The sequence below is a fragment of the Squalius cephalus genome, assembly GCF_949319135.1.
Source record: "Squalius cephalus genome assembly, chromosome: 4".
Classification (NCBI taxonomy): Eukaryota; Metazoa; Chordata; class Actinopteri; order Cypriniformes; family Leuciscidae; genus Squalius; species Squalius cephalus.
Window position 1 is genome coordinate 53,812,180 of NC_137125.1, and position 27,989 is coordinate 53,840,168.

At 37.1% G+C, this 27,989-nt stretch overlaps 2 protein-coding genes across 2 annotated transcripts in view; one reads left to right on the plus strand and one right to left on the minus strand.

Moving 5' to 3' along the window:
- The window catches only part of dnajc2 (DnaJ (Hsp40) homolog, subfamily C, member 2), a 12,179-nt gene extending 2,543 nt beyond the window's left edge, over window positions 1-9,636 (plus strand). Inside the window, exons 5-17 of the mRNA XM_079870091.1 lie at window positions 1,402-1,543; window positions 1,622-1,702; window positions 1,801-1,866; window positions 2,028-2,119; window positions 2,199-2,320; window positions 4,718-4,867; window positions 6,252-6,340; window positions 6,457-6,526; window positions 7,201-7,388; window positions 7,473-7,573; window positions 8,122-8,232; window positions 8,310-8,464; window positions 9,519-9,636. Coding sequence (XP_079726217.1) covers window positions 1,402-1,543; window positions 1,622-1,702; window positions 1,801-1,866; window positions 2,028-2,119; window positions 2,199-2,320; window positions 4,718-4,867; window positions 6,252-6,340; window positions 6,457-6,526; window positions 7,201-7,388; window positions 7,473-7,573; window positions 8,122-8,232; window positions 8,310-8,464; window positions 9,519-9,587 — 1,436 coding nt within the window. The 3' untranslated portion in view covers window positions 9,588-9,636. The remainder of the gene's footprint in view (window positions 1-1,401; window positions 1,544-1,621; window positions 1,703-1,800; window positions 1,867-2,027; window positions 2,120-2,198; window positions 2,321-4,717; window positions 4,868-6,251; window positions 6,341-6,456; window positions 6,527-7,200; window positions 7,389-7,472; window positions 7,574-8,121; window positions 8,233-8,309; window positions 8,465-9,518) is intronic.
- Window positions 9,628-26,821, minus strand: pmpcb (peptidase, mitochondrial processing subunit beta). Its single transcript, XM_079870110.1, has 13 exons — window positions 26,549-26,821; window positions 26,158-26,274; window positions 23,626-23,712; window positions 23,406-23,535; window positions 23,130-23,328; window positions 21,532-21,611; window positions 18,579-18,685; window positions 16,325-16,468; window positions 16,088-16,248; window positions 15,926-16,011; window positions 14,550-14,638; window positions 11,678-11,753; window positions 9,628-9,824 (listed from the first exon to the last, which is right to left on the minus strand). The coding sequence occupies exons 1-13, from the start codon at window positions 26,627-26,629 to the stop codon at window positions 9,760-9,762; spliced, it is 1,422 nt and encodes a 473-aa protein (XP_079726236.1). The 5' UTR covers window positions 26,630-26,821; the 3' UTR covers window positions 9,628-9,759.
- Window positions 26,822-27,989: the final 1,168 nt, after the last annotated feature.

The following is a 27,989-nucleotide window of genomic DNA, read 5'->3' on the forward strand; positions in this document are numbered from 1 at the left end:
AGATAATACAAATATAATTTCACTCACCAAGCCTGTCACTTGAAGCAAATATCCATCCCTTCTTAAATGTCCGCGCCAGCGAGAGCGTTGGGCCGTTTAGTGAAACTGACGCAAATAACAGTTTAAATAAATAAAATAATGATTTAAACTATGTTTTACTTCTGATATAAACATTTAGATTAAATATGCCATTCAAATTAATGGAGTTAAACACTTAAACAAGAAGTTACAACATTTTTTATATTCAATCAATAGAAATATTTGTTGTGGATGCGCTTGTTTTTGAACACTTTTCCTGTGGCGTGCTTTAATGTTTTAATGTTTTAACCACAGAGATAATTGCTTATCATGATAATACCAGACTGTCTGAGAAAATAGTTTCGTGCAAATAATGCCCAAGGCCTATCTGTTTCCATTAAAAATATAAATCAATTAAAAATACAATTCGGCAAGTGGAAAAAAGATTGAGAAAAACTTTCTCTGAAATGTATTTTACACTATTTGATTTATGTATTCAAAAACAAGGCAAGGATAGGCAACTACATGATTTTTATTAATGTAATGTGTCCTGTACCGTTAAACGTTATCACGTGGATGAATAATCATATGCAAATGATATGCAGATGAGGATCTGCATAGTAAAACTAGGCGTTGTAAGCTCCATATATGGTTATTTCGGGTGGAGACGCATGTGCGCACAATCTTCCGCTGACTGGGATTTATAAAGTGAATTCTGCGCAGGTTCTGGCGTACGAACGGTTTTATAAGTCTAAATATTTTTTGGCGTACACCATTTTTGGCTTTCGGGCGCACGTACACTTTTAGTAAGGATCCTACGCACAGTTTTATAAATGAGACCCCAGATGTTGTTGTTTCTCTACTAGAACAGGTTTTCCTGCTTGAATGTTGATTATATTCCTCATATCCTCCATTGTTGCAGCTCCTCTCTCCCCAGTCTGTCAGTAACGCTCTGTTTACTTCCTGTCTCTATGAAGCCCCTCCTTCTGAAAGCACACTGTGCTCTGATTGGTCGGCTGGATCAGTGTGTTGTGATTGGTCGAGCGCTTCCAGTGTGTTTGGGAAATGTCCCGCCCCTTACCATAACCGCCAGTTTAACACACTACTAACTAACTCAACCAGGCCCCGCCCCTTTATTCTGCGCATTAATTATTTAAATGAGGAATATTGTGACGTGTTCGTTCCCGGAAGAAACTCAAGACTACAATGGAGGCGTTTCAGGCAGTTCAGAAACACTGACACTGATATAGAAATTAACTCTTTTTCATGCTCAAACAGCAACTTTACACACTAAAGAGAGATGAACATGGGAAAGCAGAATAGGAGCTCTTTTTATATGCTCTTGTATGATGCTTTCTGAATGATCATGTTGTCTGGTTGCAGCAATAGAGATCCTGTCAGATCCTGTGAAGCGCAGAGCGTTTGACAGCGTGGATCCAACATTTGACAATGCGGTTCCTTCCAAGGCCGAAGGCAAAGAGAAATTTTTTGCGGTGTTCGCACCGGTGTTCGAGAGGAACGCAAGGTAAAAAACAAACTATGAAGTCATTCACATGACACATTCAGTGCACAGAAATCACTCCGCCGTATCTCTTTCAATCAGGTGGTCTCTTAAAAAGCACAGCCCGAGTCTGGGAAACATGGACGCTTCTTTTGAAGACGTGGATAATTTCTATTCCTTTTGGTATGTGAATTTAACCAATATGTTTTGAGCCAAAATGACGTCTAATTCGTGCCTGAGGTGCGAAAAATAATACAAACCTTTTCCTTTCATGTCTGAAGGTACAACTTTGACTCGTGGAGGGAATTTTCATATCTAGACGAGGAGGAAAAGGAAAAAGCTGAATGGTAACTAATATTTTGTCATCATATGCTGTTGGTTAAATTGTTACTGCACAGGGTCAACTAAAACCATAAAAAACCTGCGTCACTTGAAATAAAATTGATTTAAATTTAAATAAAACAAAATATTTTTAAAAAGCTGAACTACTATCTAATTATTCCTGCAGTCGAGATGAGAGACGGTGGATTGAGAAACAGAACCGAGCCTCTCGAGCTCAGAGGAAGAAGGAAGAGATGAACCGGATCCGGACTCTTGTTGGTGAGTGTCATCGGGTCAGACACGACAGATCTCGCTGTGAGCGGCTGTCTGAGTGTGTGTGTGTGTGTGTGTGTTGCAGACACTGCCTACAACTGCGACCCGCGAATCAAGAAATTCAAAGAGGAGGAGAAAGCCAGGAAAGAGTCGGAGAAGAAGGCCAAAGCCGAGGCGAAGAAGCGGGAGCAGGAGGAGAAGGAGCGGGTCAGTCCCACTAATTCAAATGATAGAACTTTTTCATTTTTTACTTTGATCATTTTAGTCACTTTAATTAGTGTGCTTTGCTGTTGCCGTTACTAACCACACATTTAAGCAAAGTATTTTGCACATCACTAATTTGGACCTCTTCAGGTTTCAGTTTTATTATATATATATATATATATATATATATATTATACACACACACACAGAGTAGTCAACATTTGAAGTGGATCTAAACCTTTCATCAAAGTTCATTCAAATGTTGACTACTGTATATATATGTGTATATATATATGTATATGTACACACACACACACACACACACGTTTATAATATTTACACCTGACCAATAACCATGGGATTTTTTTTTTTCTGTTAATAGTTGCAAATGTATGGAGACTTGTTTCCGCCACAGAATAAAACATTTTAAAAGATTATTGCGACTTTTTATCTCACAATTGCGAGTTTACGTCTCGCAATTCTGACTTTAATTCTCAGAATTGTGTGAAATAAAGTCAGAATTGCGTGAAATAAAGTCAGAATTGCGTGAAATAGTCGCAATTGCGTGATAAAGTCAGAATTCTGACTTTTTTTCTCGCAATTGCGACTTTATATCACGCAATTCTGAGATAAAAAGTCAGAATTGTGAGATTAAAAAGTCGCAATTACCTTTTTTATTTTTTACTCTGTGGCGGAAACAAGCTTCCATAAAATGTTCTGTTTCCAAAATATTTTGGAGTGAATTGAGTAAATTTATATTTTAATACTTTAAAGGGTTAGTTTGCCCATTTAAGACATGAAGTTGTGTGCAATCCTTACCAGCACTATAGTGCATACACACTGACCCACTCTGTGGTCACCTCCCTGGTCATAGTTCTGGCCGCTGGAAGTTTTTCAAGAAAGTATTCCCGGTTAGTTTACGGGGCCTCAAAACTGTGCGTTTTTACGTGAAAAAATTATATGCGTTTCAAAGCTTGATTAATTTACATCACAAAAAACACTCCGGGCAAAATTCATACCTCAGTTTTAATCGGCACTATTTTCTTTCCATTTCTATCAATCCGCGCTGCTGTCAACGTCAACAGTGCGCACGTTCCGATGTGCCGGGATCACCGTTCAGATTCCATCGTTATATCCCTATATACTGTTTTAATATTAGACCTCTTTTCACGTGGTTTCCACTGGAGTCTAAACATCAGCTTGTTTACCGTACAGTTTAGACATGGGATTATATAGTTAGTAAATAGAGCTTACCTGTGATACTGGTAGGCTACAGCAAAACTCTTTAAAATCTTTTTTTTTTCTTTTTCCTCCTTGGTTGGGGATGTAATCGTCTTCGCTGAAGTGAGCACTGCACACACGAAAATCCTTTATTCTGGATATTTTAGCTCCCGCAGAGTAGCCGATGGCAACCAGCCAAAGCTGTCTCATAGCTATATCCGAAACAGGAAAACGATGGAATCTGAACAGTGATCCCGGCACTTTCTTGTGGTCACAACCTGGGAATTTACAAGTTCGCACCATTGTTAATTTTGTACTTTTTAAGTCGTTGTCATTCGATTGTGTAAACACTATGGAACAGCTGATCGGAACGTGCGCACTGTTGACGTTGACAGCAGCGCGGATTGATAGAAATGGAAAGAAAATAGTGCCGATTAAAACTGAGGTATGAATTTTGCCCGGAGTGTTTTTTGTGATGTAAATTAATCAAGCTTTGAAACGCATATAATTTTTTCACGTAAAAACGCACAGTTTTGAGGCCCCGGAAACTAAACGGGAATACTTTCTTGAAAAACTTCCAGCGGCCAGAACTATGACCAGGGAGGTGACCACAGAGTGGGTCAGTGTGTATGCACTATAGTGCTGGTAAGGATTGCATACAACTTCATGTCTTAAATGGGCGAACTAACCCTTTAAGTTTATTTTACATTCCTGTTGTACATTCTATGTACTTGCCATAGTAATTACAATAACTAGGTATTAATTAATTAACTAAACCTAAGCTGACCCCATGTTAAGCTCCCGGCTACTTATATATATATAGTTACTTTACTTGACTCAGTACTTCACTGTAAGTGCACATACTGTAAGATTAATTTCAGCTGCAATATTTATCACTTCCATGAAAATATACTTGTTTGCAATCAGCAACCCTGTCGTCTAAATCATCTCAAGTTTGGTTTATGTATATAGCACCATTAAAACAGCAGCTGCTGACCAACGTGCTTTACAACATCATCGGATACAATAAATACATGCAAAAACAGTAAACTAATTTCACAAATAAAATTAAACTACATAGCAAGAGAAAATCAAAATACTAACACAAGTCAAATACCAAAAATATGTAATGTGATTTTTGCTGTAATGCCGTGTGTGTGTGTGTGTGTTTCTCTGCAGGCGCGTCAGGCCGAGGCGACAGCGGCTCGAATGCTGAAGGAGAAGGAAGAGGAGACGGCTCGACAGGCGGCACAACAGGCCAAGAAGGAGAAAGAAGCGCAGAAGAAGGCCTTCAAGAAAGAGCGGCAGAAGCTCAGGAACACGTGCAAGGCATGAAACCGTCCCTGCTTCTCACTACATGCTCTTCTATCACAGATTTGTGCACAACTTTTGCGATATTTTGTAAATGTCGATAAAAAACTATTGCGAAGGATCCCGCCCATAGGGGGATCTCACGATAAAACGCCGTCTTTTCAGTTTCGAGTCGGCTAGTAGCCTAGGGCTGCGTTCCAGTCCACTTTTAGACACGCACTTGCGAACTTCCCTAAGCACTTCCCCTCGGGGGAATCCCTGCCGCCATTTTGAAGTGCGTTCCACTTCGTGAAGTGGACGAGGGAAGTTTATAGACAGACCCTCGTTCCCTCGATTTTGACTGAGGGAGCGAGTCTACTTCATATGTACACTTCAGGCACCTATATGTCCCACAATGCAGTACGATTGTGACGTCCCCACAGATCTCATCTAATCACCACCACAACAAACAACTCTGATATATTAAATCTTTATTTTTTTTTATTTTTTTTAACAACCCAAACACACCTATAAACATTTGGATGCTGCATTAAACAAATTCTTAAAGGGAAAAATAAATAAATAAATAAATCAACTCCACAGCTGATTCCAAGTGATCAAGGGCTGAGGACGTTCATTTCAGCCCATTGCAGTTTCCGCCAGTAGAGGGCACTCGTGCAACGTAAGCAATGACGTACATCCGAGTGAACGAGACGGAGGGAAGTTAGCGAGTGAAGGGTATGACAATTTTGGACTGGATCGCAGCATTGCTGTATCATTTCTCCCGATACTGCCCTCTGTAACCGGGAGGCGTGGCTTGGGAGTGTCCTCGTAGAGCAGCGAAGCAAGTGCATTCTGGGAGTTGTTGTCTTTCATCCACATGAGCCAAAAATACATTTTCTGGCTTTTCTCAGTCTAGAAGGCACCAACTTCTAAAATAATTTCACATTTCTACTACATAAATGACCCAATTTAAATACACATCTTTCCAGCGGTGAAATGTCCCTTTAATGGTAAGGAAAGACCCTTATACTGTGAGCGGCACATATGAGTGTTTCTGGGTGTTTTTCCCTCAAGCTCTTGATTGTGGCATTTCTTTGTGTATTCAGTATTCCCGTAATACCTTTGTCTTTTATGAGTTTAATGTCTCGTCTTCTGTCCAAACACACCGCTCCATCGACGTCAGGTGACTATGAACGCGCAAAAAACTGTTTCCATTGGAGTTTTGCGAAATATTTCTTTTTTGAACCAACTCATGCGAGCGGGAAAACTTTTTTGCAATTATATGGGAGTTTTTGCGCAATTGACGTGTTTCCATTGGGCGTATTTTCAATTCACAATTTCAATTAGCGCAATTTGAAGGGTAATGGAAACGCTCTCTGTCAGCCATTCATCTCCATCTCTCTCTCTGTGTTTCTCTCAGACACAAAACTACTTCACAGATAATGAAGCCGACAGCGTGAGGATGATGGAGGAAGTGGAGAAACTGTGCGACCGGTTAGAACTGACCAGGTGAAGGAGTCGGGTTGTGAAAACTGTTTGCTGGAAAGCCTTTAAATATGTCATTTAACACCTTTTTTATCGAAATGTAGGAGAATAATTGTTTGTTTTTTTGGTATCATTTGTAGTTTGCAGACTCTGAATGAAGCGTTGTCCTCTGGGAATAAAGAACAGAGTAAAGCAGCGCTGGAGAAACAGGTGAGAGAAACACGGCGGTTTACTTCATGAATGATGATTTTGTTGTCAGCAATTAATCTGTGCATATACACACACGAGTTTGAGTCGGGAAGATTTTTTAATGTTTCTGAAAGAATCTCTTCTGCTCACCAAGGCTGTGTTTATTTGATCAAAAATACAGTAAAAACACAGAAATATTATTACAATTTGAGATGACTGTTTTCTATGTGAATATCTAGTAAAGTGTAATTTATTCCTGTGATCAAAGCTGAATTTTCAGCATCATTACTCCAGTCTTCAGTGTCACATGATCCTTCAGAAATCACTCTAATATGATGATTTGAACATTTCTGATTATTATCAATGTTGAAAACTGTTGTGCTGCTTCATATTTTGGAGGAATAGGATGTTAAAAAGACATTTATAAATATAAAACTACTACTTTATACAAATACTACTACTACTAATAATAATCATTAATAATAATAATAATAATAATAATAAAATTAAAAATAGCTTATTATCATAATATCTGAAATACCAACTCTTGTTATAGTTGTACTGCCGTTTTTGATCAAATGAATGTGTCCTTCCTGAATAAAAGTATTAATAGTCTTCTGGACCCCAAACTTCTGAATTGTGCTGAAGTCCTCCTGGTTCAAGCGTCGAGTGTGTGTGTGTGTGTGTGTGCGCAGGTGCAGGAGGTGAACGTTCAGCTGCAGAAGGAGAAGGAGGCGGAGATCCAGGCTCAGCAAGCGTCTCGCAGCGCTGAACACGCCAGCGGAGGAGGAGGAGGAGGACTCAACAACAGAGGCTGGAACGAGGAAGATCTGCAGCTGCTCATCAAAGCTGTCAACCTGTTTCCCGCCGGGACCAACGCCAGGTGAGTCTCCATGCAAACCTGCCGTTTCGCAGACCGTGCGGATGATCCCGCTGTTCCTGACTGAGGTGTGCTGTGATTGGCTAGGTGGGAGGTGATCGCCAACTACATGAACCAGCACTCCAGCAGCGGGGCGAAGAGAACCGCCAAAGACGTCATTAATAAAGCAAAAACACTGCAGAAACTTGGTAGGTAACACACTTGTTTGTGTTTTATGGGCTTGAAGTATGCTTGATTTGCTTAAAGAGGTCGTATTATTTCCTTTTACAAAGTCCAGATGTTGTTGTTTCTCTACTAGAACAGGTTTTCCTGCTTGAATGTTGCTTATTTTCCTCATATCCTCCATTGTTGCGGCTCCTCTCTTCCCAGTCTGTCAGTAACGCTCTGTTTACTTCCTGTCTCTATGAAGCCCCTCCTTCTGAAAAGCACACTGTGCTCTGATTGGTCGGCTGGAGCAGTGTGTTGTGATTGGTCGAGCGCTTCCAGTGTGTTTGGGAAATGTCCCGCCCCTTACCATAACTGCCAGTTTAACACATACTAACTAACTCAACCAGGCCCCGCCCCTTTATTCTGCGCATGAATTATTTAAATGAGGAATATTGTGACGTGTTCGTTCCCAGAAGAAACTCAAGACTACAGTGGAGGCGTTTCAGGAGTTCAGAAACACTGACCGAACAGCGACATTACACACTAAAGATGTAAAAAAGCATAATATGTGCTCTTTAATTTGCGACAGATCCTCACCAGAAAGATGAGATTAACCGAAAGGCCTTTGAGAAGTTTAAGAAGGAGCATTCATTCGTTCCTCCCACTGTAGACAACGCTGTGCCATCAGAGAGATTTGACGGTAAGTGGACACAGTTTACACACTGCAGAACCAGTTGAGCGTTACGACATCAGCTCTTCTCCCACTGTGTCCGGCAGCGCCCGAGTCCAACTCCGCCCCCTGGACCACAGAGGAGCAGAAGCTTCTGGAACAGGCTCTGAAGACCTACCCGGTGAACACCCCCGAGCGCTGGGAGAAGATCTCCGCCGCGGTGCCCGGACGCTCCAAGAAGGACTGCATGAAGAGATACAAAGTAAGGCTTTTTTGGCATAATTAATTATTTTTTTTATACAAATGTGACCTTGGACCACAAAACCAGTCACATGGGTACATTTTTTAAAATTGAGATGTATACATCATCTGAAAGCTGAATAAATAAGCTTTCCATTGATGTATGGTTTGTTAGGATAGGACAATATTTGTCTGAGATATGACTACTGAAAATCTGGAATCTGAGGGTGCAGAAAAATCTAAACATTGAGAAAATCTCCTTTAAAGTTGTTCATTTCTGTTGGCGATTTTGCTGCATTCACTCACAAAAATAAATGTTTTATATACTTACGATAGGAAATTTACAAAATATCTTCATGGAACATGATCTTTACTTAATATCCTAATGATTTTTGGCATAAAAGAAAAATTGATAATTTTGGCCCATACAATGTATTGTTGGATATTGGCACTAATATACCCGTGCGACTCGTGACTGGTTTTGTGATCCAGGGTCAGAAATAATGACAAGAAAAAGAAACATGCAATAACATATTAATAAGGTAGAACTAGAAGCTACCAAGTAATTAATAAAATGTTTTCTTTTTAATAAATACTTCTACTAAAAATATTATATACAGCATATATTATATACAATCTGTTAGAGACACTCCTCTTATAATGCAAGTTTATTGAAAAAAAAAAAAACATTACACACTAGTATTAAACAAATGACAAAAAAATAACAAATATTAGAGGTGGAATAAGGTGCAAAGCAATTACATAAGACATTTTTAAATAATTATCTAATACAATTTAAAATAAATAAAATAAAGTAATGTTGCAAGCTGAATGCCAAAGTATCATTATCCAGAACAAATGAAAATGTTTATTAATAAAATTTAAAACATCTTAATACTATTAATTATATCATCTGTATATTATATAAATCTTATATTTGTAACACTTTTATTATAATGCAAGTTTATTATAATAATGCAAGCTGATTGCTATAGCATTGCTACACAGAACAATGACAAAAAAAAGAAAAAAGCAATAATGCAAATATTAATGCGAATATGTGTGTGTTTCTCCAGGAGCTGGTGGAGATGATCAAGGCTAAGAAAGCCGCCCAGGAGCAGGTCTCTGCTAAAAACAAGAAATGACAAACGTGCCACAGGGAAAGAAAACACACATACACTCACACAGAATGTGGTCTTTTAACTTTATTGTGTTGTTCTTTATTTTATAATAAAATAAACATGGAAAAAAAAGCACATTAAGTTCTCTTGTTTTTGTGACTCAGTTCATATGCAGACGGCGTTCTGGTTCCAGTCCTCACGGCCGTAACCAGTGCATGCCACTGCGGATCCGGTTATAGTCTGGAAGCTGCTCGATCGGACCTGCACACATCAAGAAGTGTTCGTTATCAGTCTTTTAGAGCAGCGCTTAACTCTGGTCATCTAATCTGACACCTATTTCAGGTCCTGTGGCATGGACTTAGTATTACATCGACCCTCGACGGGGCCAGTTAGCATAAACACAGCCATTATGGTAAGACTGTGTCTTAAGTACTACAGTCGTCAACATTTGAAGTGGATCAAAACCTTTCATCAAAGTTAGACATGAATTTGACAACTTTAACCTTTTTTGATCCACTTCAGATGTTGACTACTGTAGTATGAGCAACTAGCGGTTAGCAAGGGGGAATCCATCTTAGTTTGTAGTATCAAATTAGACCAATCTACGTTTTTATGTAACTGACTTGAAGCAGTTTCTGAACCATCTTGAAAGAAATGTGATAACTTGTAAAACTAGTCTTAGCAGTTTATGCAACCGGCCGGTTTCACAGACGAGGCTCAAGTCTAGTCCCAGACTAAAATGCATGTTCAGGCTGTTTTAACTGAAAGCATTTGTCACAAGGTCACGTTAATAAAAGCTATTTTAAATGCCCTAATTAAACTAAGGCCTTATAAACTAATCTAAGCCCTGTCTGTGAAACCAGGCCTTGTTTTATTTTTTTTCTTCAAGACTGGTCATAACTTTAAGTCAGTTACATAAAAAGGTAAATTGGTCTAATTTGAAAAATCCAAAAAGTAAACCTGATTAGTGCTAACTAATTGCTAGTTAGTCAGACTAGTTATTAAGACAGGCTGCATCCGAAATCACAAGCTGCGTTTCCATTACCCTTCAAATTGCACAAATTGAGAATACGCCCAATGGAAACACGTCAATTTTGCAAAAACGCCCATTTATCGCAAAAAAGTTTACGCTCGCATGAGGTTTTTCAGGTGATTCGAAAAATAAATATTTTGCAAAACTGCAATGGAAACAGTTTTTGCACATTTACAGTCACCTTACGTAGATGACGCGGTGTGTTTGGACAGAATACGAGACAGAGTTCTTCATTAAATTCATAAAAGACTCTAGACTGGATAAAAGACTGGATTCTAAACCTCAAATAAATGCCACAATCAAGACCTCGAAGCAGATATGAGGGAAAAACACCCAGAAACTCCTCATATGTGCCGCTCAAGTATAATAAGGGTCTTTCCTTAACATTAATGATTGGATAACACACATACATCTCCTTCCATTAATAAAAATGGCCACCAGTGCAGTGACTGGGATATAGTACATAACCCTACTAACATCCGTCGCCATGATTTTTGCGAGAGGAAAAAAAATGCAGTTTTAGTCGCATAACATCGTTTTTTTGTCGACATTTAGAAAAAAAAGAAGAAAAAAACCATCTCAAGTTTTGCGCAAATCTGTAATGGAAACGCGCCTACATACTCTTGAGTGGAACTTTTTGTGAATCAGTACTTTGCGAACACTAAAAAAGTATGTTCTATATGTGTGTATAATCTGGACGTACTACATTCGCCATGTTGTCGTCATCATGTGACCTTACCAGTCGCTTCACTGCCATTCACAAACCCTCTCCCGTGGCCTCATGGGATAGTAAAGTGTTAATCGTATTTCACTTCAGAATCTCACTGGAAGTAATAGGTCATCCGGGTACTTTTTGCAGAATTTTTTTTTTTAATGAGTACTGTGAAATCGGACATACTTTTGTCTCGTACTGTTTTTCATCTACTATATAGTAGGGAAGTATGCGACTTGGGACGCAGGCACTGTTTACGCAACCGGCTCCTGGAGTCTCCACTAACGAGCTGATGAGTCGAGTCAGGTGTGTGTAATTATGATGAAATATTTTATACTTTCCCCTAACAGAGTAAAGGTGGATACTCACCAACAGCTGCTATAGCAGGGGCTTTATTGTAGATATACTTCATACACACGTCCTTGATGGTTGTGGCGTCTATGGCCTGAGGACAGAAGCATTAAGACTTAGGGTGTGTTCACACTTGTAATTCGGTTCGCTTGCTTCAGACAAAAAGAAATACATTTCCTCCTGGTCCGCTTAGCGTTCACATTTGCATTTTTAACACCGAACCTAAAGGACATAGGGATACGTTCACAACCTGATTGGTGGTCTTTTATGACGTATATTTTGCGACCAAACATCCAAAACAATGCTGTGTTCTGGGCTAAATGCACTCGTTGTATGTGCGTAGCTACATGTGAGGGTATTCTGACCAGCTGAGAACTCGTGAAGAGCTTATAAAGTGTGTAAAGGAGTGAAAACAGCGGCAGGGATCTCTCCGTCACACACACAAATGAAGATCTGCAGTGAGGAGACGCGGTTCTGATGCCTGTCCTGAACAACATCGCGACTATGATGAGGAAAAACAGGTATGCTTGAGCATTCTGTCCTTCTTAGTGTCCATCTTGTGACGTCCTGTTTTTGGTTCGTTTACATGTGTTTGGTGCACCAGGGTTCAGACGGCAGCGTTCACACTTATTAAAATGAACCGCACTAACAGAGCAATTGCACCAGAGTTCGTTTTAATCCAAACAAACATGCCAAGTGTGAACACACACTACAGCCCTATTTGGACAGTCATTGTTTCTCATGGGGACATAAGGGGAATACATTTAATTTTTTTTATTTTTTTGATGAACATCAAGGTGTGTCAATTTATTTGCGTTCTAAAATCAAAATCCCAGTTTAAAAGGAAACTATCAAAAAGTAGTTTTGTAAACCCTTTTTGACCTCTGTACGCTCACTGTTGCGCGTCGCAGTAATGTGCACGCATTTTAAATATGAACACTTATGACTGAAATGGAAACAGTTTGTAATAATAATGAGTGGTAGCTATTAAGTCACATAAACTTTTGTAATGGGACATTATGATGATATGCAATACATTTTTGGTAACACTTTGTAATAAGGTCTCTTTGTTAACAGAGGATGCATTAGTTAAACTAATATTTTTACAGCATCTATTAACTTTTGGTAATGTTCATTAAATTATTTTGTTATATGTTAGTTCACAGTGCATTAGCGAATGTTAACACGTGCAACTTTTTATTAACAAAATGTATTAGTAAATGTTGAAATGATCGAACTGAAGCTAATAAATGATTTAGATGTTTTGATTATTGTTAGTTGATGTAAACTAATGTTAACAAATGAAACCTTATCGGTTACTTAAATATTTTTCAAATGTAGTAACACTTATAAACATTATTATTATTAGGGTGAGCACAACTACTAATTTTACTAGCTGAACTAGCAGTGTGGCCCGGCTCAAATGTTTACCTTCAGTAAAAAAAAAAAAGAGTTTGCATTAAATTATTTCTGCTCACTTTCACATTTTTTAAATAATATACAGTACAGGTCAAAAGTTTGGAAACATTACTATTTTTAATGTTTTTGAAAAGTTTATTTTGCTCATCAAGCCTGCATTTATTTGATCAAAAATACAGAAAAAAATGTAATATTGTGATATATTATTACAATTTAAAATAATTGGTTTTCAATTTATTATACTTTAAATTATAATTTATTCCTGTGATCAAAGCTGAATTTTCAGGATCATTACTCCAGTCTATCACATGATCCTTTAGAAATCATTCTAATATGATGATTCATCAAGTTGGAAACAGTTCTGCTGCTTAATATTTTTTTCATAACCTGTGATACTTTTTTAGGATACTTTGATGAATAAAAAGTAAAAAAAAATGTTTTATAAATAGAAATCTTTTGTAACAACAATATACACTACTGGTCAGTAATTTGGGGTCAGTATTTTTTTTTCTTTCTTTTTTTGAAATAAATCAATACTTTTATTCAGCAAGGATGTGTTAAATTGATAAAAAGTGATAGTAAAGAAGATTTATATTATTAGAAAGTATATTTTTATTTTGAATAAATGCAGTTCTTTTCAACCTTTTATTCATCAAATATATTAGGCAGCAGAACTGTTTCAACACTCATAATAAATCAGAACATTAGAATGATTTCTAAAGGATCATGTGATAGACTGGATGTCACATGTGACACTGAAGACTGGAGTAATGATGCTGAAAATTCAGCTTTACATCACAGAAATAAATGATAATATAAAGTATAATAAATTGAAAACCAATTATTTTAAATTGTAATAATATATCACAATATTACATTTTTTAATGTATTTTTGATCAAATAAATGCAGGCTTGATGAGCAGAAGAAACTTCTTTCAAAAACATTAAAAATAGTAATGTTTCCACTTGGTACTACCAACTTTTGACCTGTACTGTACATTTTGCGACATAAAATGCTAGAAACTGTTTACAATAATGTTATGATGTCAGAGAAGGGTTCTGGTTCTGTTAAAGAGAAGAGATATAAAGTATATACATTTATTTTTTACATTCATTTCATGAGGCCCTAAACATGTAATTTAAAAAAAAAAAAAAAATGTAATAGATTGTTGCTAAAGTTTCATGACTTCAATTAATAAGACATGCTTTTTGATTACTAAAATACAATGGAGAAATTTAAAAGGAATCCAGAAAAAATAAAACTGAATTTGGGGAAAAAATAAACTTGATTTCACAGGACCCTGAGCATCACAGAACTGGCTCCTCCACCACTGTTTTATCTCTGAGGTGCAAATGTCATTTCACAGACATCCCAATGAGAAACAATTCCCGTCCGAATAGGGTTAAAGCGGGGAACTCTCGAGAAACTCATTTAAATGTGGGTCAATCGTCAGCATGTTTGTTTACTCACATCTATCCTGGCCTCCAGCTCGTGCAGAGGAATCCTGCGACTGTAACACAGCATCTGCCGCCCGATGTCCTCACAGATCGGAGTGGATCCTAGAAAGACATTATCAAGTCACCATGAAATCAAAATCGACAGGTCTTTCTTATTGCAGTAATTATTATAAATGATTCATCCATGCACATCATTATTTTTTTATTCATAATCCTTGTAATCTTGAATCAGAATAACTTCCCTTCCCTTATGCAGCAAAATCTCTTCTCTGATGATGAGGGCGGGGCTAAACCTGTCACTCACATGAGATCAGCCAATAGCAAACCACAACCATCCAATCAATTCCCCACAGACAAAATCAAGCCCCGCCCACATTTGTTCTTATTCCAGAAGCGGAAATACACTAAGATTTTTAATGTTTTTAAAAGAAGTCTCTTCTGCTCACCAAGGCTGCATTTATTTGATTAAAAATACAAACAAAAACAGTAATATTGTGAAATATTATTACAATTTAAATCAGCTGTTTTCTATGTGAATATATAGTGAAGTGTAATTTATTCCTGTGGTCAAAGCTGAATTTTCAGCATCATTACTCCAGTCTTCAGAGTCACATGATCCTTCAGAAATCACTCTAATATGATGATTTGATGCTCAAGAAACATTTATGATTATTATCAATGTTGAAAACATTTATTTACATTTTTATTTCATGATGCTATGATGAATAGAAAGTTGAAAAGAACAGCATTTATCTGAAATCTAAAGCTTTTGTGACATTAAACACTACCGGTCAAAACAAAAGTTTGGGGTCAGTAAGAATTATTATTTTATTTCTGGGGGAAAGAAATAAAATAAATCAATACTTTCATTCATCAAGGATGAGTTAAACTGATCAAAAGTTACAATAAAGACATTTATAATGTTAGAAAATATTCTATTTTAAATAAATGCTGTTTTTTTCAACTTTCTATTCATCAAAGAATTTTGAAAAAAAATTGTTTTCAATATTGAAAATAATAAATGTTTTTTGAGCATCAAATCATCATATTAGAGTGATTTCTGATGGATCATGTGACACTGAAGACTGGAGTAATGATGTTAAATTCAGCTTTGATCACAGGAATAAATTACATTTTAAAATATATTAAAATAGAAAAGTCATTTTAAATTGTCATCATAATATTTCACAATATTAGTTTTTTTTTATTGTTTTTAATCAAATAAATGCAGCCTTGGTGAGGCTTCTTTTAAAAACATAAATCTTACCGATCTAAAACTTTTGACCAGTAGTGTACGTCACAATAGGGAACAAAAGACTAGCGTAACTTCAGTTTCATGACTCCACAGCTCTACACGAGCGTTCGTGATTTACGTGACGCTGCACTTACCGTCCAAGTGAAGCAGCATGTTAGTCTTCAGCAGGTTTTTAGCTCGGTTCACTTCGCTTTCAGTCACGCTCGTACACAGAGACATCCTAAAGCAAACCGTATGTTAATTGCTCATCCGTGCCTTCAGCTCAGCGTAGAAGCCGAGTAACGTCAAGCTCTCACCATTCCAGCTGAGTGAAGCGCATCATCTCGTTGACGGTTCCCGGCTCGCACACCATGTAAAGCCCCCACAGACCTGTATCTGTGTAGCAAGTGTTGAAGGACTGGAAACTGTGGCACAAGTTGCCCTGACATGCCATCTGTGCCAGTTTACTAGACAAGTTCTACGAGGAAACGAAGTCTGGTTAGTTGACTTTCATGATTTTTCAGTGTAAAGTGAGTTTAGTGAGAGCATCTTACCATCCCGCCCCCGAGGGACCGATCCCAGTTCCCAATGAGCGTATTAGCCACCATTAGAGGAATAGTGTCTGGATGTGACCAGCCGACAGCCTCAACGGCGATGGCTATATGAGCCAGAGGCATCTTATCATCTCGGACACGAATCTGTGAGGAATTAAGAGCAGAACACATAGGCAAGTCTTTTAAAGAGGACCTATTATGCTATCTACTAACCAATAAAGGCTTTTTTCTACTTTTTTTGTAACCTACTGAGTGCCTGAACTTGGATTTTTTCCAATTTTTTAGGACCTATTATGCATTGTTGTTTTTGTGCTCTACTAGAACAGGTTTTCCTGCTTGAATGTTGATTATTCACCTCATATTCTCCATTGTTGCGGCTCCTCTCTTCCCAGTCTGTCAGTAACACTCTGTTTAATTCCTGTTTCTATGAAGCCCCTCCTTCTGAAAAGCACACTGTGCTCTGATTGGTCGGCTAGATCAGTGTGTTGTTACCATAACCACCAGTTTCAACACTACTAACTAACTCAACCAGGCCCCTTTATTCTGCGTATTAATTATTTAAATGAGGAATATTGTGACATTAGTATATCAACTGCCCTTTTTTTTAATTCATTGCAAAATGTAACTATATTATTGGCCAGAACTTTACATAAAGTTTATAAAGAATGTACAAGTATGTCCAATTTTATCCACATACATACATAGTATACTCATATAAAGCAATATATACTATATAGAAAATCTAAGCTGCATGATTGTTTTATTGATTTAGTTTATTTCGTCACAAAAATATAAACTGTATTATCTAGCTTTATAAAAAATTGGATATATATTATATCCAACTTTATCCACATACAGTCACATTAAGAGATATACCACGTATACTATATAGCAAATCTCAACTGCCTTTTTTTTGTCATTATATTATCGCCCAGCAATTTATATAAAGTTGGATATATTTATTTATTTATTTATATTTATATTAGGGCTGGGTAAAAAATATCAATTTCTCGATTTTAATCGATTCACATTTTTACGAAACGATATCGATTCTTAAATCCCAAGAATCGATTAGTCATCCTGTTTTCAGTTGATGAATGAATGGATCATTGTAGCGCGCATCCCATCCAATAAATCGCAATCATCTTTGTGCTTTGTTATTCTTGATATGAAACAAAGTCTCAGATTTAAAATTACGTCCATTTTCTTACGAAATTATAATGACCGTTTTGGCGCTGTGGCGTGAGATCGCTCCGGCGCAGCTCGAGAGAAGCAACAGAAGCAACTCTTCCGCCTTAATAATACCAGTTACAGCGCGAAATAAACATGAATGAGCATCTGAAAGTGTGTTAAAAGATAGAGTACAACTTATCGAAGTCCGTATCATGTCTCATGGAATCGCTCAATCAGTGTTTCAACCGTGCAAAGACGTTAGTAAACAATGTCATGTAACGTCACATTTACCTCAGAAAAACCATATCCAGTGATCATAAACTGGTTAGTCAGCTAGAAAAGTTAACTCTAGAGAGGAGCATTTTGTTAAATATATGCACCATATTATTATAATTATTAATGTTCTTCAATATTTAATGCATGTTTGAATAAATCTGTAAAGTTTATGACAGCCAACATTTCAATTTGTATATAATTTCATATAACTTTATTATTATACAAATAAATAAAAGTGTATTTTAAGAGTTTGTATACAAATCAGTTAATTTTTACTTTCAATGTTATAGTAGGCTAATGAAGCCCATAGGCTACCACTGACTCCCATAGTTTACAATAATAGTTAAGAGATTTGTTTTCCTTGAGAAAATTTGCCATGTATTGTACCTGATATCCAAAATAATCAATATTGAATCGAATCGTAATCGTAATCGAATCGCAAGCTTGTGAATCGAAATCGAATCGAATTTTGAAATTTGTGTCAATACCCAGCCCTAATATATATAAAGTATTTTATCTTTTTATTTTAGTAACTTTATCTGTATATATACACAGTATACTAGCGTAAGTGATATATACTATATATCAAATCTCAACGGCTTGAATGTCACAAAATGTGACTATTATTATCCAGCTCTAATCACTATAAGGAAGTAAGATATTAAGATATTATAAACATTACCATCATGATTTTCAGTAAATCATGACAATGTGTGATAAAGTGTTCGAAACATAACCTGTGTAAAGACCATTAATCTGAATTATATTTCTGTTTGTGTAAATAATGATGTAACGGTGTGTTTACCTCACTCCCGGTGAAATGGCAGTGCAGTAAAGTCTCTCCACTGTATCTGGCCGGCAGCTTTCCAAAATGAAACTTGGCCAAATCGATTAACTCATTATGTGACACTCCTTAAAGACAGAAAAACAATACTGGCTTACTAATGGTCAAAATCTGTGCCAGTAACCGATGTCAACAATTAAACCAAAGGAAATGACTTACATGAACATGTTCAGTGATGCTGAGCTACAGTGGCCACATCCGAAATCACATACTTCCCTACTAGGTGAAAAACAGTGTGTGACTATCTTACTATCCCATGAGGCCACGGGAGAGGATTTGTGAATGACAGTGTAGGTCACATGATGACGACAACATGGCGAATGTAGTACGTCCAGATTACACACATTCATACTTTATACAGGGTTTCTGCAGGTTTCAGTAAGTCAAATTTAAGACCTTTTTAAGACATTTTAAGACCATAAAGATTGAAATTTAAGACCTACACGATGCATTATCCAAGTTAGATAGATAGTTACCTCGGGATCATTAGAGTATCTATCTATCTATCTATCTATGATTATCTGATGTGTGTGTGTGAAAGAGAGGGAGAGGTAGATATTTTTTTAATAGAAAATTGTACTTTTGCATATTATACTGTAAAAACACAATTATTGTTGATTTTAGTTGATCATAACTATAGAGAGGAAATGATGAGATGATTAAAGTGACCAAAATGATCACGGTTATCACAGAATCCTGTTCAAAAAGTACTAATACTACAGAATGAAGTCAATTCAACAAGTTTAGGGTTAGGGTTAGTATGTCGAAAAACAGCAAATAACAAATTGATTAGCATCAATATGCACTTTTTGTTTACGTAAACGTTACAATACCATTAAAAATGATGGCCAGATTTTAAAAGAGTGTCTTGCAACATGTTATCTACTAACATGTACAAGTTCAAATAAAGTTTTGACAAAAAAGGTAAACCTCATATTTCAGCCTTTAAATATTTTTTTTATAAAAAGAATGAGTCAAAAAAGATAAATTACTGACATATACACATTAGCTTACATTTATTAGTAGTGTTTGGGTGCACCCCCATCCTTCATGTTGACTGAGCTTTCAATGTTGTTATGGAAAGGGGTGATTGGTTGGTTCCTGTCACATGACCTGCGGTGCGTTTGCGGCATTCTGAAAAGTTTCGATTTTTTTCATCTCGTTGCGCCTGGTAAAAAAAATTAGCGCGTCGCTTCAATTATGAGTGCGCTTGCCGCGCGCCTACATTTGAACAAACTTGAGCGCGCAAAAGACGCGATATGTGAACGGCCTCTGGCGAGCGACGTGTTGGAGACCCCTGCTCTAGGGCTCCGCTTTGTAGGCTACAACTTGATACTTTTTTGCTACTTTGTAATAACTTTCTGCGGTCAGCGTTTCTGGAAATGAAAGAGGGTAAACACTTTTTTAGACCTGACTAAATGAAATTTAAGACCTAGGATGAAAATCTGGCCGTTTTTAAAGGGCACCTATTATGACTCTTTTCACAAAGATGTAAAATTTTCACAAAGATGTAAAATAAGTCTCTGATGTCCCCAGAGTATGTATGTGAAGTTTTAGCTCAAAATACCCCACAGATCATTTTGTACAGCATGTTTAAATTGTAATTTTTTGGGGCTCAGAAAAACGCGCTGTTTTAGTGTGTGCCCTTTAAATGCAAATGAACTGCTGCTGCACGACACAGGGGGCGGAGCCTCACGAGCTCACGCTCAGAGTCAGGACAATCTCATCTGATAATATCAGAACAGAAACTCTCAGTTGCGGTGTTCATTTCGACTCGGAGTCGGACAATAATGCCCACAGAGCCAGAGAATATATGCTGTATGGACATAGAACAGGTATAGTTTAGTTTAATTATGGTTATAACTTATTTGTCATCTGCTTTTATCCACTAATACAAGCCTGCTGTAGCAAAACCCGTCTGAATGATGACCAAAATATACTGACAAGTTCAGTGAAGTTTACTGTACATCACACAAAAGATGAGCGTTAGTTTTACTCAAGAGAATCTCTGTAAGAGCTGAATAAACATAGTATAAGAAGTGCGCATTAAAGTCTTATCCATAAACTCTCTCTCTCTCTCTCTCTCTCTCTCTCTCCCTTTCATTATCAACAACATACACAGCGAAGTACACAAAACACTCATTACAACTAACAGTAAACAAATATATACACACCTTTTCAGTGGGTGCTAAATAAACTGGTAAACCTTATATCTGTAAAATGACTCGAAGAGCTGTCATAAAGAGCGCGTTTGCACTTTCATTTCTTCCGTGTCCAGTCACGTTAGGCCTGTTGCTCCAGAGAGTGTAAGCTGGATCACAAACAGTACAGATCCATCCTCGAGTAACAGCGGGAGTAAATGAAGACTGCTATGTTCATTCTTACATCCATCAACAACACCTCAATCGCTTAGGAGGCATTCTTGTCTACAGTTGCTCCAGCGTCGAACAATGGCGGACTCTGTGTTCAGTGTCCAGCTCACTCAGGGCGGGTCTAGGCTCAAACTGAAGTGTCACTCAACAGTCGTGGGCGGGGCCTGTGCAATTCTACGTCACATTGCGCCGAATCTGAGAACAGCTCATTCTGAGACAGTGCTTATGATTTATTGAGATTGTAAAAAAAAACACTGGGTGGATTTTTATCATTCTAGGGTGGTTTTGCTCACACACTGCCAACACACATTTATGTTCAAACACCATGTAAAAGTGAATTTTGCATAATAGGTGCCCTTTAAGACTTTTTAAGGCCTTAAATTTAAAGTTCAGAATTTTAGACTTTTTTTAGACTTAAGACCCTGCAGAAACCCTGTATATAGAACAAACTTGTTTTAGTGCTCGCAAAGTACTTATTCACAACAAGTACCTACTCAAGAGGGTATGTGATTGGGACGCAGCCACTGTTTCTGTTGCTTTACCTCCGGCTGCAGCTAATACAATTCGTGGACCCTTGTAGTGTGTTGTAATGTATTCGACCAGATCCCCTCGATTTATAGTTCTGAAAAGGAAAAAGAAAATCAAAATGTAGGAACATCAGATTCTTCATACTGTTTTAAGGCAAGACACTACCGTCAAAACCAGGGTTTTTTGGGCTATTTTGCTTCCATAACATTCAGATTAGTGAAAAGAAAACATCCAAAATACACATAAGTGTTTATTTTATTGCACTTTATCTATTTGCATCTGTAGATTACATATCTTTAAAGGCGGTGAGTGTTTTCAGAAATCATTTACTTTAGTTTTTACATAGACCAATATTTACAAAATCTAAAAAATTTGTAAAAATCTGTTTTATATCTGTAATCTGAAGGTTTTTCCAGAAATGTTTGTTCATTTATCATTCGCCTGATTTATTTTATAACTTATTTTTTCTGGCTGCTGACAATATTTTCTGATTTATGGAGTGAGAGAATGAAATCCAAAAAACCTTACATGTTTGACATTAGAGTTAAAAACTTTAACTCTAATGTGTCATCAAAATTATTTTGAACCTGTCTTTATCTAATGTTCATCAATGTTATCTTTCTTTTCTGGACATTTATGCCAATTTGTGCATATTTATTTATGTAATGCTTTGTTTGCATATAAACATTGCAGAAAATCATTGCTCTAAATTATTCAAATTATCGCATAAATAGTTATTTGATGTCTTGCTTGCATATTTAAACATTACATTTCAGAAAACAATTGCTCTAAATGAAAATGCTCTAATGATCTAACAATGAGCTGTAAGAAGCAGGGTTATCACTGTTAAACTATTAAAAAGGTTTTTGTTTACTGAAATAAGGCTGAATTCAAATGAAATATTTATTAGATAGAAAAACTTAACGAAAATTAGAAATGTTGCCTTGGCAAGTTGAAGTTAAAGCTCAAATTGCTAACTGGAAATAAAAACTAAAATGGAAGTAAAAATGAATTAAAATGTAAATAGTAAAAACTAATAAAATTATCAAAAGCACATAATCTGTAAAAACCTTTAACTCTAATTTATCAACAAAATGAAACAAGAATTTTGATCCTGTCTTTATCCAATGTTCATATTTCTGTTATGGAAATGTATGCAAATTATTTATGCAAATTCTAAATCTAATTTGAATATGTACACATACGATTTCAGAAAACTGGGAATGCAAAACATTTGTCTTAAAAGGGGTCATCAGATGCCCATTTTCCATTTTGCGTAAATATGCAAATATGGGAAAGTCCGTCAGTGGTCGTGGGCGGAGCATATATGATATATGATATCATATTGCTCAGAAAATCCAAATGGCTTGATTGAGTGTTTAGACTTTTTGAAGATAAAAAAAAAAAAAAAGGAGTACATGGATTTTTTTCATTGTATGGTGGTTGTGTCCACACACTGCAAAGACACATTTATATGCAAACACCATATAAAAGTGAATTTTGCATCCGATGAGCCCTTTCATTTTAATCAACTGGCGAAAGTATGGTGATATCTAAAATTTTTACCCTGTTGTTCACTCCTTAATTGAAGGTGTAAACTAGTGACACATACTTGATGTTCTCCGACGGGCCCAGGATGGTTCTCCCGAGAGGCGTTTCCTGATAGGCTGTAGCATGCAGGTAATCGAAGACCACTTCCTGTAGGTTGGTCTCCACTTCCTGCATCTCTCTGAGAATAACTCCACGCTCTCGCTCGATCTCCGCTTCTCCCAGCGTGCTGTTCTGGATGATGTCAGCCAGGATTTCCACGGCTGGGAACAGAGACTGATTTACAGCACACCCATAATGCTGTTCTACCTGTGATGACGGGCTGGTGTTTGGTGTTTACCTCGGGGCAGATCTTTGGAGAAAGCTTTAGCGTAGTACACCGTCTGCTCTCGGGAGGTGTAAGCGTTCAGATGAGCGCCCATATTCTCGATCTCAAGTTCCAGGTCGAGCTGTGACCTCTTCCTGGTGCCCTGAAACAATTCAATGATTTCTGTACTAAATTGTACTAAACTGTTTTTCATATTTAGACAGAGAATTCTGCAACTCATCATTTCTCTCACCTTAAATGCCATGTGCTCCAGGAAGTGGGCCGTTCCATTATTGCTCTCATTTTCATACCGACTCCCAGCATCAATCCACAGACCAACCTGGATCATGCGATTAGAATTTAGATATTATGATTATTTATATTTCCTCGCCCTCACAGGACTTGTTTTTAAATCCTACTCAAAAATTCTTTTCATTATTATGTGTTATATTTGTCTAGTAACACTTTATTTTGATGGTCCACTACTCCCATTTAGACTTTCTGCTGACTATAAGTAACTTTGCAATTACATGTTGACATGTAATATGTTAGTTGACATGTAACAATGAGAGTTAGTTGACCGGTAACAACGAGAGTTAGTTGACATGCAACGAGATTTAGTTTACATGTAACGAGTGTTAGTTGACCTGTTAGAACAAGTGTTAGTTGACCTGTTACAACGAGTGTTAGTTGACCTGTTACAACGAGTGTTAGTTGACCTGTTACAACGAGAGTTAGTTGACCTGTAACAACGAGAGTTAGTTGACATGTAACGAGTGTTAGTTGATATGTAACGAGTGTTAGTTGACCTGTAACAACGAGTTAGTTGACCTGTAACAACGAGAGTTAGTTGACCTGTTACAACGAGTGTTAGTTGACCTGTTACAACGAGTGTTAGTTGACCTGTTACAACTAGAGTTAGTTGACATGTAACGAGTGTTAGTTGACATGTAACGAGAGTTAGTTGACCTGTAACAATGAGTTAGTTGACCTGTTACAACGAGAGTTAGTTGACATGTAACGAGAGTTAGTTGACCTGTTACAACGAGTGTTAGTTGACCTGTTACAACGAGTGTTAGTTGACCTGTTACAACGAGTGTTAGTTGACCTGTTACAACTAGAGTTAGTTGACATGTAACGAGTGTTAGTTGACATGTAACGAGAGTTAGTTGACCTGTAACAAGAGTTAGTTGACCTGTAACAATGAGTTAGTTGACCTGTTACAACGAGTGTTAGTTGACCTGTTACAATGAGAGTTAGTTGACCTGTAACAACGAGAGTTAGTTGACCTGTAACAAGTTAGTTGACCTGTAACAACGAGAGTTAGTTGACATGTAACGAGTGTTAGTTGATATGTAACGAGTGTTAGTTGACCTGTAACAACGAGAGTTAGTTGACCTGTTACAACTAGTTAGTTGACCTGTTACAACGAGTGTTAGTTGACCTGTTACAACGAGTGTTAGTTGACCTGTAACAGCGAGAGTTAGTTGACCTGTTACAACGAGTGTTAGTTGACCTGTTACAACTAGAGTTAGTTGACCGCTAACAACGAGTGTTAGTTGACCTGTTACAACTAGAGTTAGTTGACCGCTAACAACGAGTGTTAGTTGACCTGTTACAACTAGAGTTAGTTGACCGCTAACAACGAGTGTTAGTTGACCTGTTACAACTAGAGTTAGTTGACCGCTAACAACGAGTGTTAGTTGACCTGTTACAACTAGAGTTAGTTGACCGCTAACAACGAGTGTTAGTTGACCTGTTACAACTAGAGTTAGTTGACCGCTAACAACGAGTGTTAGTTGACCTGTTACAACTAGAGTTAGTTGACCGCTAACAACGAGTGTTAGTTGACCTGTTACAACTAGAGTTAGTTGACCGATAACAACGAGTGTTAGTTGACCTGTTACAACGAGTTAGTTGACCGGTAACGACGAGAGTTAGTTGACATGTAACGAGTGTTAGTTGTCATAAGTGCAACGTTACTTATAGTCAAAAGAATAAAGGGGACCATCAAAATAAAGTGTAACCATTTGTATTATCTACTAATTATCCATTTTTATCTATTTACAATTTTAATTTACAGTCTAAGTAGCTGACCAAGTTTACATCATACTGCAAGTTGTATTCTGTATATAACTGTATATGACGAATAAACATCTTGAATCTACTCCTTTAAAGTCACTAGTATGAAAACAAAATTGACAATTATTTTTTTATGTAATATTGCAGTGTGTATTATAAATTATTTATCTGGGCTCATCTTTTTTTTTTTTTAAAGTCACGTGCCTTAATAATCATTCATCAAAATAACTTCCTCTCCCTCTTGTAGCGACATCTCTTCTCTTCTCTGATGATGAGGGCAGGGCAACCTGTCACTCACATGACATCAGCCAATAGCAAACCACAACCATCCAATCAATTCTCGTTTGAGAAGCCGTTTCACTCAGATATCACAATAGCGAAGAAACGACTAGCGCAACTTCAGTTCCATGCCGACTTCAAGATGTGACACTATGATATGCAAAAAATGCATTATGACATTTTCTCTCATTTCAATGAAATAAACTACATTGTTTGGATCTTTAGTTATTCGTATCATTATTTCAGACACTGCCATGTGACATCTCCGTCAAAATAGGGGCATTATCACATCTCATTTTGAGAATTTTGTTCTCAAAACACTAATAAAATTGCCTTTCTAATTTTAATGTTTAATAATGAAATTCATCAGACACCTGGCTGATATTGAAATCTCAAGCTCACTTAGATGTGAGGGTTAACTCACCGTGCATGTGGACAGGCCAGAGTCTTCAGATGCCACCCTGAGCCCGTTATCAAGGGTCGTGACCTTCGTCTCAGGTACATTTAAAACCACGTGACTGACAGCCTGAGTGGAGCCAGTCTGAAACACAGACAACACTTTAAAGCATGTTACATACTCATGATTTACTGAGCAGCTTATAGAAGGTAAATATCAAAACGGATTTGAGTGTTAATAAAATTAAATGTTTGAGTAAAGTCTTTTTTTTCTCTTCATATTATGATGTAAGTTTGCATCATTGAGACCAGCGTCCATCCCACAGTCTCAGCCTGGCTGTTTTAAATGATTTCGAGGACTTAATTTTCAATATTTCGACATTTTAAATGATATTAATGTTGTGTTTGTAATCTCTCACCCTCTTGCTGACTGTTGTGTTCAGTAAATTCTTTATAAAGTGTCTCCCAGCTGCGCCGAAACGCTGCATGGACGCCGCCATGCTGATTACAGACCGACTGCGTGACGCTGTTGAAAAGACGAGTTCCGATTGGACAGAAGGACGCTTACGTCATGCGTTATTCAACGCAGCTGCGTCACACAAGATTAATTATGATAATTTTATAATAACTTGTCACATGAATAAGCGCTATCATCCCTTCCACAGCTTGACCCTGTTATTTTTACGCCGTCTAGTGGAGAATTTTACAAATGCACGATAAGTTCACTTATATGACCATCAGATGGCAGCTCTGAGCAAAAGATGAAAACACATCTACGCCAACTTCATGTGAAATGTTAACGTTAATTGCATTTATTTGGCACCTGAAGTGATTTATCATCATCAATAATATAAGATGATATAAAATTGGCATTTGACATGAGAATCCGTCAAAGACTTAACTCACAATCACTTACATTATATGTTGAATATTTGTGTCATTGTGCATATTATACTTGTGTTAGTGTGATTGTCATATTTATCTGCCTAGTTTTTTAAAATCATTTTTATGCAAAGAATTTTGAATTACCATTGTGTATGTGCTAAATAAACAAACTTGCCTTGCATATGTGCTTTCTAAACTGTCTGAATGTGTTTTGTACTTTTAATAAAAGTTTCATAATCAAAAATGATGAGTTTATCACTGTTGTTAAAAAGAAGTTAAGAAAGCATTTAATAGATGGTTTGGATTTTTATAGGAGACTGAAAGACCAGTTCATAAGAGACATATGTGTCTCTGAATATGGAAATATACTACATAACTGAGCTTATCTCAAAACTTTCATCAGTGCTTAGATGTTAGAAGATCTTGGTAGTTTAAGGCAATAACTCACTAAATGAACACAATCAATTCACACTTGTGATGTTCATTGTTTCATGTGATTGTTTGAAATGTTCACTTTAAAGCTTTTTGCAGCTCATCTGATAAAGCATGGCACTAATAAGGTCAACAAGATTATAGCTTCGATTCACATGCAACACATGCAAAGGCAACTGAAATGAACAAACATTAGATCTCAGAGTATGTTCCCAAGTTCAAATCATCGGTTTGTGATAATGCTTTAGTTTCACCGGGTTTGTCCGAGAGAGAAAAAAAAGACATGCCCCCAAAAAAAAGCATTGTAAGAGTGGAAGCTCCAGTGGCTCAGTGGTCTGAGCGTTGCTCTCTAATGTGGAGATTCCTGGTTTGAATCCCTCTCTTTGTTTAGTTTCGCCGGTTTGGTCCAAATATAAAAGACATGCCCCCAAAAAAAAGCATTGTAAGAGTGGAAGGTCCAGTGGCTCAGTGGTTTGAGCATGTTCTCCCTGAACGGGAGAATCCCGGTTCGAAACCGGCCTGGATACTGAAGCGTGGTTGCGT

Excerpts from the sequence above, each read along its gene's own strand:
- pmpcb (XM_079870110.1), bottom strand. The coding sequence starts at position 26,629 with ATGGCGGCGTCCATGCAGCGTTTCGGCGCAGCTGGGAGACACTTTATA. Across the intron at positions 23,713-26,157 it reads CTGGCCTGTCCACATGCACG|GTTGGTCTGTGGATTGATGC; the intron begins GTGAGTTAACCC and ends CGCATGATCCAG. Across the intron at positions 21,612-23,129 it reads GGCCCGTCGGAGAACATCAA|AACTATAAATCGAGGGGATC; the intron begins GTATGTGTCACT and ends TTTCCTTTTCAG.